This window comes from Ailuropoda melanoleuca, chromosome 6, assembly GCF_002007445.2.
Source record: "Ailuropoda melanoleuca isolate Jingjing chromosome 6, ASM200744v2, whole genome shotgun sequence".
In the NCBI taxonomy this organism is placed as follows: Eukaryota; Metazoa; Chordata; class Mammalia; order Carnivora; family Ursidae; genus Ailuropoda; species Ailuropoda melanoleuca.
In genome coordinates this window covers 67099660-67114641 of record NC_048223.1, presented here as the reverse complement: position 1 = coordinate 67114641, position 14982 = coordinate 67099660, and the positions used below count along the sequence as shown (strand labels likewise).

The 14982-nt window shown below is 43.0% G+C and overlaps 1 protein-coding gene across 3 annotated transcripts in view; it reads right to left on the bottom strand.

Moving 5' to 3' along the window:
• Window positions 1-14982, bottom strand: part of ARID5B (AT-rich interaction domain 5B) — a 176702-nt gene that overhangs the window by 32870 nt on the left and 128850 nt on the right. For 2 of the 3 annotated variants that reach the window (XM_002915102.4, XM_019795099.2), the window contains 3 exons: window positions 10373-10485; window positions 4113-4317; window positions 2123-2175 (listed from right to left, as the gene is read on the bottom strand). In XM_002915102.4, the coding sequence (XP_002915148.1) occupies window positions 2123-2175; window positions 4113-4317; window positions 10373-10485 (371 nt within the window). Of the gene's footprint in view, window positions 1-2122; window positions 2176-4112; window positions 4318-10372; window positions 10486-11904; window positions 12557-14982 lie in introns of those variants that run through there. The other variant, XM_011219556.3, reaches the window with a different exon arrangement.

The window sequence follows — 14982 nt, the reverse complement described above, 5'->3', positions numbered from 1 at the left end:
TTTTTTTTTTTAAAGATTTTTTTTTTAAGATTTTATTTATTTATTTGACAGAGATAGAGACAGCCAGCGAGAGAGGGAACACAAGCAGGGGGAGTGGGAGAGGAAGAAGCAGGCTCATAGCAGAGGAGCCTGACGTGGGGCTCGATCCCATAACGCCGGGATCACACCCTGAGCCGAAGGCAGACGCTTAACCGCTGTGCCACCCAGGCGCCCCCCCACCTTGTCTCTTAATCATAATCACCGCCTCTCCTGGACGGCAAGCAACCAGAACCACTGGCCTAGATATCTGTCCATCCTCCAGAGGGTCCCACACAATGCCGCGAACACAGAAGACGTACTGTATACATGTTCCGGTGATTCGCTGATTGCACGGTCATTTGTTATTTCGCTCATTCAACAAAAGAAAAAATACTATGTGTTCAGAATATTGCGAATGCCCTGAAACTTATCAGAAGTTTCTTTTGTGTATTCTACACCCACTTGCTGTTGCACGGAGAAAAATAGACCCTTGTGAAGATACAGAAGATACAAAAGCAGGAAAAACGGGTTCTGTGAAATTTGTTGGCACTCTCCCTATCAGTAAACAACAATACATTTCTGGGTTTAAAAAGACATTTCATAATTTTGTGCAGTATCACGTAACTTATCTGCAGTTCATACAAATGAGTATTCCTGTTCTTAACATCAAGCATTGGACTTAAAAATCTAGGGTATGGGGCTGACTCCTAAATCCCTGAGACTAGCTCTGAATAAGTTATCTTTTTCACATGGACAAAAGCTATAATTAGCCTAAGGTTTCGCAAAACTATGAGCCACCGTGGCAAGGAGTCAATCTCTTTGTCCTATCAACAGATCCAACCAAGTGAAAAATTACATTATTTATTTTTACAGGGGGTGCTTGGTAAAACAAATATTTAAGTAAATTCGTGTTTATGAAACACACATTTTATAATACCTCATATGAACATCATACTGCTTTATAAACAGGTACGTATATCCCAAACATTTTACACATGCATTTACTCCCATCTTTGAGTTCTGAGTCAGAATTCATAGCAGGTAACTCTATAGTAAATACCAGATTATCCGAATCACGTCATGCTTGCCATCTTTTCCCATTCCAAACCCCTGACATCAAGCCATTATATTAGTTTGTGGAACAATATGCTCTCTCTGGCAAGAAGCACTGGTGATTATGGTGGGACTAAAAATGAATTTCATTTTCTTGACTCTGTGTCTCTTACTGTCGTTTTACTATGATACAGAGAGTTCCCAGGTTACTTCATAAGGAAAGGGAAAAAAAATAACTTCTTATTCATTGCAGAAGAAACTGCACAACTTAATCTGATCTTTGTGTGGAGGAGAAAATATTTCCAATGACGACATCTTCCTCTGTCAATTGATTTTATTACAGATTTCATCTCTGTGTGCTATAGTAATACAGCTCTTTCTTCTTCTTTCAAGATTTTAATCTTAGTTTGTTGCTCTAACGTTTTATTGGTTCAAAATACATGCTGTAAAATCCGTGGCCATCAAAATTTTCCTGTGGGCTAAAAATAACCCGTTCCTGTCAGTTAGAATTAGCTGATAAAGAGTGTCAGAGCCTGTTCTGAATAAGTTTGATAACTTCCTGTTTATGCGGCACTGACCCTTGTCTAATAAAGCTTCTTTGCCCCAGAATAAGAGAAGATTCTGCTGCATTCTATTCCTTAATGGCCAATACTGATTACTTTTGAAAGCCTTTAATACATTTCCCATATTAGACATGAACAGATGTCAGGTATGTTGCCAAGGGAAATTTCTTTTATGCAATCTTGGCTTGTTGTACAATAATAGCCCTTTCTCAACATGGGAAAAAATTACAGACCCAACTAATTTCCCTGACAGGGGAGAGTTACATATGTTTTCCACTTGTAGTTTTTATGACAAGTTTACAATTTTGCCAAACCTGGAACTAATTGGGATCATTTCCAAAAGCGGCCCAATAAACCCCCAAAAGTGTGGAGCCATTTGAGAAGGCAGTCAGGGACGGTTAGCTTTTGTATTTTCTCCATTTTGGTCAGAGAGGGGGTGGGGGAGTTAGATTGCAAAATTATTTCATTTAAGTTGCTTAAACACTTACTGTTTCATATCCTCCCAGTTTTTGAGCAGCTTGAAACATAGTCCAAAGGTTAACTGTTAGAGGGACAATAAGTATTTAGATAAGCATTGCATTAACATATTTCCAAGAAATGTCAATTAAAACATTTTGTTTTGTTTTATTTTCAATGAGAAAGAGAAAAAAAAAAAAACCCAAAACCAAAACACTAATACCCCAGAGAGCTAAGTTCTTAGGAAACAATTTGCCAAAGGGCATTCAACAAGAGGATATATTATTACCACTTAAAATATTTCTTAAGAAACAGTCACAAATACGGAAATGGTTCTACTTTGGGGATAAAGGACAACACAGTTTTAGTCCTGTTGCCATCAGCAGACCCAGGGAAGCTAAGTTACAGCGTCCTTGGGGAAAAGTGTGAGATTTCAAAATTAGGGTTGGTCCTGTTCAACCCTTAGAAAGAAGCCATTGATTAAAGGATACTATATTATGCTTCCTTCACATAAGAACTTATCATAATCAATAAACACCAGCCACTCTAATATATGATTACCTTTTCAATAGAATGTCTGATAGCAGTGCTATATTAAGATCCCATACCGTATTTCACTACCATGAGGTGCCTTGTAACCAGTAGGAAGACACCTATTTTACCCTTGAAGTCACAATGACATCACAGATCAAAGGGAAGGAAGATACTCATTCATAGAAGAATGGAGTGCTGAGACCACTTAGTCCCCTAACTTGCCTGTGTGATGTTTCGAATGTATACTCTTCTAGAACAGATTTCTCTTTGCAGGGCTTGCGTAGGTTTATGCTGTTAAACAACGAGGCCAAATTGCTAGCAAGCCTGTTCATTTGTCCCAAACACCATGGAATGGGACTGCTATGGATCTGACTCTTTTACAAGAGGGGAAAATTGAATTTCAAGTAATTCCTTGGTAAGGGAAATGAAGAATAAAATTAAAATAAAAAAAAAAAGGCTCTTTGACACAACACGTTGGAAAAGCCTCATTGAACCTTGCACTATTTCAAAGCTATCAAGAGCCCTGCCTCGGCCTTGATTTAATCTGAACCAATGCATAATGCAACAAAGCTGTTCATAGTACATTAATTTTACTTCTATTTCAAGCAACCAGTTTTCAGACAAACATTGTAATCATTCGTAGTTATATAAGTTTATAATGGCTGCGAGTGTTCTCTTGCAATCAGTGCCAATTGCTATTAGGTATGTAAATTGTTATGTAAAACATACAGGTTTGACATTCTTCATCAAAATGACACATGGTTTTAATCTAGGAAGACACGTTTGGAGAAAATACTATTTCAAGCCAGGGGCTCATTGCTTTGTGTGCTACAAAATCCAGACAGAGGCAAAATATATATTCGGTTGTGAAATCAGGACCGGATCTGGGTTTCTTCTCTTATTCTATGGAATTCTGCTCAGCTGAGCGTTTCCTTTTCCACTTAAAAATGTATTATGATGCTTAAATGTAATCCAAAATTGGGCTTTTGGTTCAAATCTGAGTATTTTGTGTTTCCTCTGAAGTCAGGTTTTTGTTATCTCTTAACAAATTTGGGGCTTAGAAAATACGTTTTTCTCTTTCGGGTTGTTTTGTCCATCTTTAAATGTCCTCCTCTTTAAAACTGCCTTTTGCAGGCAACATGTGGGCCTGATAAAGCGACGTCATATTATTATCTCAGAAGAAAGGCGTTACAGACATTCAAGATTGACAAAACAGAAAATGAGAAACTTTCAACATGTCTATTTCCAGTCATAATCAGTGGATTCAAGCCTATAAATATCTCACTGCCACTGCCCCAGAAGGGAACAGTGTAGCGGAAAGGGGCAGGGAGAAAAATTCCTGGGCCGGATGATTTGTCGATTTAGTATAAACAGAGAGAGCATCATCCCCAGATTAGGATTGCAACATAACCCTGAGTCAAAATTTTTTCCCAATTTAAAGAATAGGAGCAGTTCTGATCTTTCAGAAATGAAAACAAGTATACTTACTCTGTTTAAAACCTAAATAGGGTATTCGTTCTATCGGCGTCTTCCTTTCTTTCATGTATTTGTAAAGTGCCACCAAGAAAGCCTGTTCATCGGCCCTGCACTCTTCACCGATGGCAACCTTTGGTTTCTCTTCATTGGAGACTTTTTTACAATTACTGTGGTTATTCTTCGGCTTGGACAAGGCTGACCTGGCCTCACATTTCACCTGGAAAAGGGGGAAAAAATATGCCACATCAAGTCAAGTACCACCTCTGAACGCTCACAAAGACACAGCCAGTGACAGCTTCCACAGTGTGGGGGGCTGAGCCCTGAAGCAGCTTTTTAGAATATGAATTGTTTCAGACCACCGGGTGGTAACTTTCTGGAAAGGGCTGGGTAGTAAACATCGCAGGCTTTGGGGCCTGATCGTCTCTGTGGCAACTACTCAACTAGCACAGAAGCAGTCACAGACACATAGGTGAATGGGTATGGCTGTGTTCCAATAAAACTTTATTTATAGAAACGGGTGGTGACGGGGCCATGGTTTGCCAAACTCTGCCAGCCTTAGAGTCCTTACAAGTACGTTGATAGGAAACCAGAAATAGTGTCCGCATCTGGTGGGACCATTCTTTTGCCTCTTTACACACTTTTATCTTCCCAAGGGGCACCATCTGTTAATGTCATTGAACAAAACCCTGTCTTCTTAATAAATAGTTCCATATTTCGCACTTTGAATCAACATGAGAGAAAGTTTATTTCTTCATAGTAAACTTCTCTTGTTGCTACTATTTCCAGTCACCTGAAAAAAAACACGTCCATGCCGGCAGACGTTGGCATCAGGAACACCAACAAAGTGTGTTCTGTCTGTCTCTCACTTGAGGGAGATGCCCAGATACACCCTCAGTAGGAAACAAAAGATCCCCCTCTTTAATGAGGGCTCCTGGCTTTTCGGTCAGCTCTGAGAATGAAAGAGGAGATATTAACCTGCCACGAAGAGCAGAGGTCAGCTAAAAACCCAAGAATAGTAAGTGGAAAGCACCATAATTAAAAAATTAATGGCGGCCAACGTGCCAGATGTCGTTCCTTCCACACTCTAGGTGAATATGGAACTCAGCAAACTGAGTGGCTAAACTAATGTTCCCTCCTCACTGCCATGTTCTACAAGAGGCCTTTGATAGTTGTTAAATATAAAGCTAAGTTGCTGAGCTATTTTAATTGTAAAAGGGGGAAGTACAAAGGGTCAGACTTTGAGTTCAAGTGCACAAGGGGAATGTGTACATTCTGATAGTCTTTACATCTCCATATCTAACATCGGAGAGAAGAGGGCAAGTGCTGGGGAAATGTTATGAATAAAAATGTCCCACATATTCGACATTGTTTTCCATTTCAGATTTTTGACCCCTCTTTCTCTTTCCCTTCAGCGTCTCCTTCCCAGACCTTAAGAATATAAAAGGCTATGCTTATTTATAAAAGGGAACTGTATCCTCCTGCAAGGGCGTTCTTTAACTTATTCTCTCAAGTGAACATGCACGGTTAATATCTTTAGACTGGTTCTGGAAAAAATAAAACTTCCTGTACAACTCATTCAACTGGGTCTCTAGATAAGATTTTAATTTTTAAGGGGCTGTGGAAATGAGACTAAAACATTTTTCCATGTACAATTTTTACTTACAATACTTTCAAACTTTAGTACTTTGTCACATCACATTAAGGGGGACGTCCCGTGAAACTTTGGGTCGTCATCATTTCTCACTGCCAGATTTTAGACTGAATCTCAAGTTCTGATGAAATCTCTAATTTAATGGCTTTTTGAAATCAGAAAAACATTCCAGTTTTAACCTGTATTCCCCTGGCCTTTTGTGAGTGCTTACGACATAGCCAGACTCTGTTCTAAGCACTTTTTGAGGTATTATCCACTTTATGTCCACAACCCTAGCGAGGCACGTGATTATTCTTGCATTAGAGACAAGGAAACTAAGGCACAGAGGGGATGAGTGACAGCCACAGGATCATGGCCAAGTTAGTAAGTGGTGAGCTTGGGATCTGAACCCAGGCGGTCTCATTCTAGGGCTTGTGGTATTAAACAACTATAATTTACTGACACTCATTAAAAAATGGAATCCATGGTCAAGACACACTTCCATTTCAAAGCATAGCTCATTAGCGGGCATTGCAGAGCCTACAGCTTAGAAACGTGGTCTATCAAGTGAGGAACACAAGATAAAACTAGGTGGTTTCCAAAGTGTAACAGGGCTCCATGCCTTCTATTGTGCATTGAGCAAAGGGAAGGAAACCAGTATCAACTGCGGCCCTACAATGAGCTGGGTACTGTGCCCTGGGCTTCCCACAGTCCACCAAACGTTCATGACAACCGTCAAAGGGAGGCCCGTAACTCCATTTTACAGTTGAGGAAAATGAAGCTCGGCGAGGTTATGGACTTGGTTAGTCAGCTCATGGGGGCAGAACTCTGGGTTTAGACTCAGGTCTGCCTCACCCCAAACCCTGGTTTTGCACACGCAGGAGTAGATACAAGATTTGCTTGTAAAACAGGCTGAGTCTTAAATTTGCAGCCATCATGGTCTAATATTTATATTATGAGGCCAGAAGCACCACTGTTAAGGGAGAATGAGCATTCCCTTGGTGTCTAGATGGCTGCCTAACCTTCTGCCTCAAACTGTGCAGAAACACCCAGAAACAGAAGGAAAGCTCGGACCAGGTGCACAAACCAGGCCCAAAGTCATTCAGACTCCCTGCTTTGCAGAGAAGCTTCCTGGGAAAGCCAGGCTGCCATCTACGGAACTCCATCCTGAACCTTGTGGGGTGAGCCAGCAGGTTTCTCCTCTCGGGGGTGGGGGGTGGGGGCACGCGGATGCTTTGTGAGAAGTGAGCAGTGGTCTTTCTCAGGCTAGCTCCGTACATTTCTTCAGTTAACATAAAGGAGACCTTTAGGCTATTACTCTGTTTCTGGGTAGGACCTGGCCAAGTTCCTTTCTACATATTTTCACATTTACCCCAAATATTCTCATTTTAATTTAACATTTTGACCTCCTGCAAATTTAAACAGGAGCTGGTCTTCATGTTGACCTTGAGAAAGTGCAACCTTTTGCTGGTGACAGTTATTACTAGATCTGTTTTTCCCAACCTGAACACCTTCTACTTGTTGAGTTCCCTAGGAGCTTTGGGGTTTCTACAGTGATTGAGGAAGCGCTAATTAAAGAATCCACATTTAATGTTTTCAATGAACCACCACCTATTTGATATTAACCACATCCTTTCACTGGACTGAGTTATAACTAATCCAGCCTTCAACTGGGGCAGCAAGATGTGTTGAACCAGCAAGAAAGATAAAGCTACAGTCTAATTTTGATGTGGTCACCAACTTGCTAGGAGACGCTCATCTTCTTCCTAGTGAAGCAGGAAGGATAATTCCTGGGGGTGGTTCTGAGGACCAAGCCGGATGAAACATAGTGAAAATAATACAAGTATCACATTTGTGAAATATCAAAGGGGTGTTTGTGATTTAAGCGAAAGAACATATGGCACACCATGGATTCCCTCTTTTTGTTCCTTTTAGAATATAAACCACCTGTAATATACTTCTGGCCTTTCGAAAGTGCTTACAGAATGTGAAAAGTCATTTGCCCTCTATCTGTGGAGGCCTTCCACTAGAGGCCTGGACTGAGAAGATTTTTCTTGTACAGGTCACCCCTTGAGTGGGCTTGGGCCCACATCTGCTGCCATAAGATGATTCCAAGGAAATGGCAGGATTTGGTTGGACGCTTTCAAGACATCTTCAGAGAACCGGTAGCCTCTTCCCCGTGTGACTCTTGCTGTCTTTGGAAAGCCATGAGATCCTCTGTCCCTTAAAAAACAGAGTCTTGCAAAGCTGGCTTTGAGGTTCTTATTGAGAGAGAGCAATCTTTTGATGGTGATGGGCAAATTACTCTATTCCAGCCATGCAGACCACAAATCCAGGGGTTCTCACTCTAGAGAGCTCTGCTGTGTGGAGCTGCGGGAAGCAGGTATGTATCCATGGTTAGAAATCGTCTGTTTGAGACACTTTGGCAAAACACAGTCACAAGGGCCTTGGTCATAAAGCCAAACTGTCACCTGAAATATTGCTTCCAGTTCAACAAGCGATCAGATGGTCACAGGCTCGTAATCTCTTTGACAGTGTTTCATGAGGAAAGACCCCTTTAAGACATAAACGCCTTTCTAGTGGTTGTCCTGGTCCCAGAGGTGGCTTGTACATTCTGTAGAGATTTCCCATCTGTCTGTCTGTGTCAACACACAAGCCCGCCATACTTCATACCTACTGGTTTCTTTCTTTTGGTTGAAGTGGTCTTGCAGACCCGTTGGAAGCAGCCAAGGCAGAACTGTAATCCAAGACTCTGAGAAGACCTGGGTGTTTAGACCAATGCCCAGGGGCTGACTGCGGCAGGTGCCTCATCCACTCACCACTGAAACCAACGACGGAAGGATGACCCACCTCCTTGTAAAGAGTCTGAACGGCAGCGTTGGTGGGAGGGGTGTGGAACGGGTCCCCTCGAAAACCCCGGTTTGACTAGGATCCCTCCTAAGAAGTCAGTGACCATCAAATACAGAAGAGGCTCCTCTCCTCTTCAGTTTTGTGGGTCCTACTGTGAGTCTTGAGCGACCTTCCGTGGTGAGAAATACTGGAGGTGCTGTTCTTTCAGAACACTTTGTATGAGTTTTGTAAAATTCCCAGAGGCCTACTTTGTTAGTAACTCCAAATGACATGGGAAGGAGCTTCATCCTGCTGGGCTCAGGTACAGAACATACTGGGGTAAACACATGATGTCACCTCGGAGGAATGGGGCAGGGTGCCAACGTAAGACATTGGCAGTACAAGCTCGGCTGAAGGATAAGATCCTAAAACCTTCTCTCTCCGTTCTACGGTATCTTGCAAACCACATCACAGGGAATAAACTGCTCCTGCTGACATTCTTCGAGGCCACGGAAGCTGATAGGTAGTTCTAGGGCTGAGATGTCCAAATTACTAGAAAATGTCATTCTTGGTACCCACGTGCACTCGTTTGCAGAAGGTCAAAAGAGCAGGACAAAAGTTACTTTAGGGAAAGACAGATCTGTGTGTAGCCAGAAAATGAACATTTCTGCTCCTTGATCTCTTTTTAACCCTTTGCATTCTTGGACGCATAAAGAAATCCTAACCAAAAAGTCCTCAGACCTTCCTGATAAAACAATCATCTGCTGAAAATAAGATTTATAAACTGTGACTGTCTAGGGTTGGCTTCACTGCACTGGGAAGAGGAGCGGCATACGGGGCCGAGAAACAGTAGACTGCCGACACAGAACCAAATTCATATTTTCCTACATCAGAATCTTCCAAATTCACCCCTAGTGAAAAGCTCCCACTTTCATAAGTTTAGTCCCTGGATCGGAAAGCATAGTATCAGTTGAAATCTGGTCTTCAATTCGGGTCCTAAAGGGGGTATTGCTGTCTTTGGCACAGAATGAACACCTAAGCGCAAACACCCAGTAAACAGAACCGTGCAAATCTGACCAACCCCACAAAAGTCAAAAAGATAAGTCTAAAAATATGAAGTGACACTTCACCCCTCATGGTGCTAAATACCTCAGGCATGCACTTTCGAGACTCTAAGGAATGCTTGGGCAAAACAGGCCTGGGCCCCGAAAAACAGTTTAGAATTGGGATTTTCATTCTGCGTTAACAGAGATCTTTAAGAAGATACAAATGTACATATGGGTACATGTATCCATGTAACTATTTTTCCGTACAGGTAACTATCTTCAGTTTTACTCTAAGGTAAATTAGAGGTGACTTTGAAAAAATATAACTAAAAAACGTCATTCTAGCCATTTCTAATTTCATCCTTTGTTAATCTCTGCAACATATTTAGATGAACATGTTCAGAAAGAGGATTGTTTAGCTTGGTCTATTTTTGATACAAGCAGAGTAAACTATGTCATTGTGTCACCTTCTATGAAATCTCAGCTTCGATGACGTGGGCGCTTAATCATCTGTCCTTTACCCAACAGGCCAGACTGGGAGGTGGGAAGTCTTTCTGTTGACTAATCAAAATGCCTACACTACCCCCTCCCCCAACCACCCAGGGGAGGGGAGGCGGCGGGAACAGACACAGAGAGCTGTGAACACCAAAGTCAGATTCTGAATGGAAAACTGCCACCAAGACACAAGAGCAGAGAGATAACGGGAAAAAGGAAAAAAAAAAAAAAAAGATGCAGCCAAATGGAGAGCAGGGAGCAAACGACCGTACCTTGGCCACAGCCTTGCCATCGGAGTTGTTGTTGGAATCTTTAACACCACTGAATGAATCTCTTCTCTGTGGGCATGGTTTCTTTTTGCGTGGTCTGCCTTTAAGATTTGGCGCTGAAAACAAATGAAGAACAACTGATGTACATTTTCATTTGCATGGGTTTCCGTATTAAAGACCAAAAATGTTAACAGAGTGGGGCCCTCCAACCTGTTCAGAGGAGCACACGTATGTGTGGAAGCCAACCCTCACGTTATGCTCTTCTCTCTGCAGGGCTCCGTCCTGGTAGACTGTCCAGCCCTGTACATCTATGACACCCTAACGCGTCTGATTAGTATAAATAAAATGAAGCTGTCGGCTCTCAAGGACAATAATAAGGAACATGCACTTCCTATTGTTAGAAAAGAAACATGTTGAGCTGAAGGACAACCCTAAGCCAGGCTCCGAGATGATTCTTTTTTGTTTCTATCTCGTTTTCAGAAACCTAGGTGATATGCCAGCCCAATACAGTATCACAGTAATGTATCGTTTGAAAACCTCTCTCCTCAAAAGTGGAGACCTGAACGTTTTCCTAAATTATGATCCAAATAAGTTGATAGGATACAAGTAAGTAGACGGAGAGCTAAAGAAAGCACATTCATGATAACGATTGGAAAGATATTCTTACACGTATTTACTAATAATATTGCGACCAGCATGTTTCAAATCTCAGCAAATCTGGCAGCTACATTCAAACCAGCATGTTCTCTTTTCCTTTTCAATATAGTTTTTATGAAGATCTTGAGGGTTATTTAAAATAACTTGCAAAGATCACCCTGGAGTTGGCCCGATTCCATGAAGATTATACTTTTTTAAAGCCACAGACAAGATGCAAATCAAAGTTCTATTTCGTCCTTGATGTTGAGCTCGAATGCCTTTAAGATCCACACAGAAAGCAGCAAAAAGAGGGCTGCTGTTTATCTAGTGCTCTGACTGTCCGGCATCAGCTTTCACACTGAGCTCCATCAGTCACCCAAGCCGAGCAAAATTAAAACAAACCACTAGAGCAGCCCTCGAACAATTCCAAACGAATGAATTACACCCCAAGCACTTTTCCTCCAGCCCTTTTGAGGCACCCACACTTTTTTTTTTTATTGCTTTAAGGTCGGATTATGACAGCACCAATTCTGAACAGCTCGAACGCTCTTAATTGTTGTTCATCTTCCTGACATGACACACAGTTAACCAGGGTTTTTAGGACATCTGATACTGTGCTCATCTCCCCAACATAATGAGTCCCACTCATTTGATTTTCTACTGTGGATAACAGCTCTGCTGTTGGGAAAGCTCAGGAGAGCAGAGCTGCCTTTACAGTCAGGCAAAAGTTTACAAAAGTGGCTTGTGGGGCTCAGGCTCCCCCTCCCACATCCTCTCTCCTCTCCTTCCCCCCTGCCCCACACGAGTGTCCAGAAGTCCATGCCCCAAAGCCAGCCTGGAATGATCACAGGTAAACAAACTGACAGACAAAAATCAAGCAAAGAGAAAGTAGCGATTACCCATTCCAGTCGACAAACATCTGCCTGAGGATGTCTGTGCTCATGAAAGCTACAGCATGTGACTGCTTCCCGGCCACGTCCCTGGAAGTCTCGACTTGGTGTGGATGTCAGCTTCCCTCCCAGCGCGAACGCGAATGCGAGCTGCCAGGCTCGGCGCTCTGCTTACAACTCCCCTCCCCCGGCAGCTCCATTACTCATGTAAACACACAGCAGTGACTAGCGCGGAGTGTGTGGGATGAGCTCTGAGGACTTTGCTGGAGTTGCCAGACTGGCAGGGAGGGCTCTGCTCTCTCCCCCTCCCTGCATGGGCTGGGTGATTTCATCAGGCCTGTGTTGTGGATCCTGACCTCCTGCTCCCCTGTCACAGCCTCGTGCCACCACCTTCCATGAACTGACCCAGACCGCAGCCAGGCGTGGGCTATTTCGGTTTGAAGACTCAGTGTAGCCCAGAAGTGCTTCCACAATGGACCCAAGCGCTAAGACTTTAATGAGCGTGAGGGAAGGATGTACTTTCATGTCCCTTATCAGAATAATAGCCGAGCAGAAAGCTGACGGGAAGGGGGCATAAGTTGGGGTAGGTCTGAGACATTTCACGAAGAGAAAACAAAACACGATCGCCTCTGTCCTCAGACTTGTTAACTATGGTCTCTCCTGCCTCACATTTTGGCAAAACGCATTTAAACCTAAAAGCATTTATTTCCAGAAAGCTTTCAAATCCCAAAGGCCTTTCAGATAGAACTTGCACCGAACGGGCTGTTTTAAATACAGGCAAAGGTTCCGGGAACTGACAATAGGTCATCCTCAAATCGGGTCTATTTTCTCTATTCTTTGAGCTGTTTTCAGAGCCCAGAGAAGCACACGCCCTTCCCCAGCAGATTCTGAGAATTATAAATTTAGAACAGGCTAGCACCTAATATTCTGCTCACACAAACTTAAACTCTAAATGGGATCTGATCAAGAGAAAAAGCCTTTTGTTCCTAATGAGGCAAGTCGCTGACATTTCAGGTAGGCTCGGCAAATCCCACCAATCGCTCATGCCTCACACCCGAATACTGCTCTTCTAGCTTCCCCTCTGCCCTCCTTTCCTGGCTTTCTCTTCTGGAGGGCACCACTGTACTCTTGGTACTTTAGCTGTGCTTTATGGATTATTATTATCCTCAGTCGGACAGTCCTTAAGGGCAGGACCATGTCACATTCATCTGTCACCTGCCCAGCGCACACCCAGGAGATGGCATTACATAACACCAGTCTGGTGAATGAGTAAGTGACTGATAGAACTAAAGATGCCCACATGTACCTCCTTCAGGTCTTCACAAGCCAAACCCGCCAACCGGCCACGTGCGCTCCTGTCACTCTGGGCACCTGTGAAGCTGCATTCACTGTTACTATTCACACCTGAGCTCCGGGAACATAACCCTGTGACTTGAAAGTTTGCCCTGCGAATTGAGACAGAAAACCTAAGGCCCTTGGTTCCTGATGACTGTGAAGCCTTTGTGTCTGGCGTCATGGAAGGGCTGTGATCTTGTCCCCAGTGCTCCCGTGCCCGGAAAAGCAGATGTTCAAAGTCCCAGGGAGAATGGAGCATGCAGGACTTGGGGAGTGGGAGCCCTTATTAATACAATCCGAAACCTCTGGGATCTATAAGATTCCAGGTGAAGCTCTGGGATTGAGGGGCTGGCTTTTTGGGGGGAGTAAAAATTCTGGTTCCCAGGCTCCTTTTTTTTCTTACTGAGTCAAGAGAACAAATCATTTGCTAGGCGGGCGAGTGGAAGCAAATGCTTTACGGTGTGGTGGTGGTCAGGAGTGTGGGAAGCCTGCAGTACACTTGCTGATAGAACAACTGGCTCTAGTCAGTTCCACAACAAAAAAATAAATAAATAAAAATAAAATAGTGTGAAGCAATAAATGCACAGTGACTTTTACATGTGTATATAATCCACAGCCCAGCTCTGGCCTGGCTCATTCACAGAGTTCAGTCAATGCTCTTTACATGAATGTTTTCAATATTACACACGAATAATAATAATAGCTGCTATTTACTGTGCACTTTCTCTGTGCCAGTCAGCACTTTGCCTACAATAACTCACTTAAAATTCGCAGCAAACCAACAGGAAGGTGAGATTATTAGCCCCATTTTCCAGACCAGGAAACTGAGACAGAGATGAAGTTACTTGTCTTAGGTCATGCAACTGGTTACGGGTCACAAAAGGATTCCAACCCACGCAGCTGGACCTCAGAGTCCCTGTTTTAAGTAACTTCTAAGAGACAGACACAGGCACTCATTCTGTCTCATAAGGAGATATTTATATGATTAACTTGGGCTGGCAGTCACCAGGGAGCTTTCCCCAAACAAAAACATCCCAATACCACGCAGCACAAGGGTGCTAGAGCCCATCTCAGGCGGCCATCCTACATGCTTGTCATGGAGCAGGGTCCCCATCGACCTGACTCAGCAGTAGGTGAAAGGTTTCCTCTAAAGCCACACAGTTCTAATAAAACTTAGAGCGCCATGCACCTTCCCCCTTCGCAGTGGGCCACTGATTCTTCTGCCCGCACAGTGAAAGATCTCTGTGGTTTTTAAAAAATCTTTCCTCTCTGACTGCCCATCTGTTCCTCTTACTCAGCGTCATGAAATTAACAAGTATGCACCTTTGTGAAGTCACTACTATTTCCATCGGCGTTAATCCCGGGAACGTCAGGACCGCCAGTGCTCCGGGCTACTTTGACATCTGACCCATGTGTTTTGTTTTTTCCTCTTCTTAACTCCGTCAAATATTAATAAAGTAGAGCCTTTTTTTTTTTTTAAGAAACATGGCAAAACAAGGTTTTTTGGGTTTGTTTTCTTAAAGCGTCTAGAAGCTCAGAGTTTCCAGGCATTCATTTATATATTCACTTTACTATGGGTTCTGACAAGTTATGTGTCAGGGCAGGGCAGGTGTGGGAAACTTTCGGCTCAACCCCAACTCTTGAAATAATAATAATAAAACAAAGGAAATGTAACCAGTTACTGGCAAAGTAAATTGCTTTTGGCTTAAACATTCCTGTTTTTTTCTACTGTGTTCTTCCTGTCATGACCGT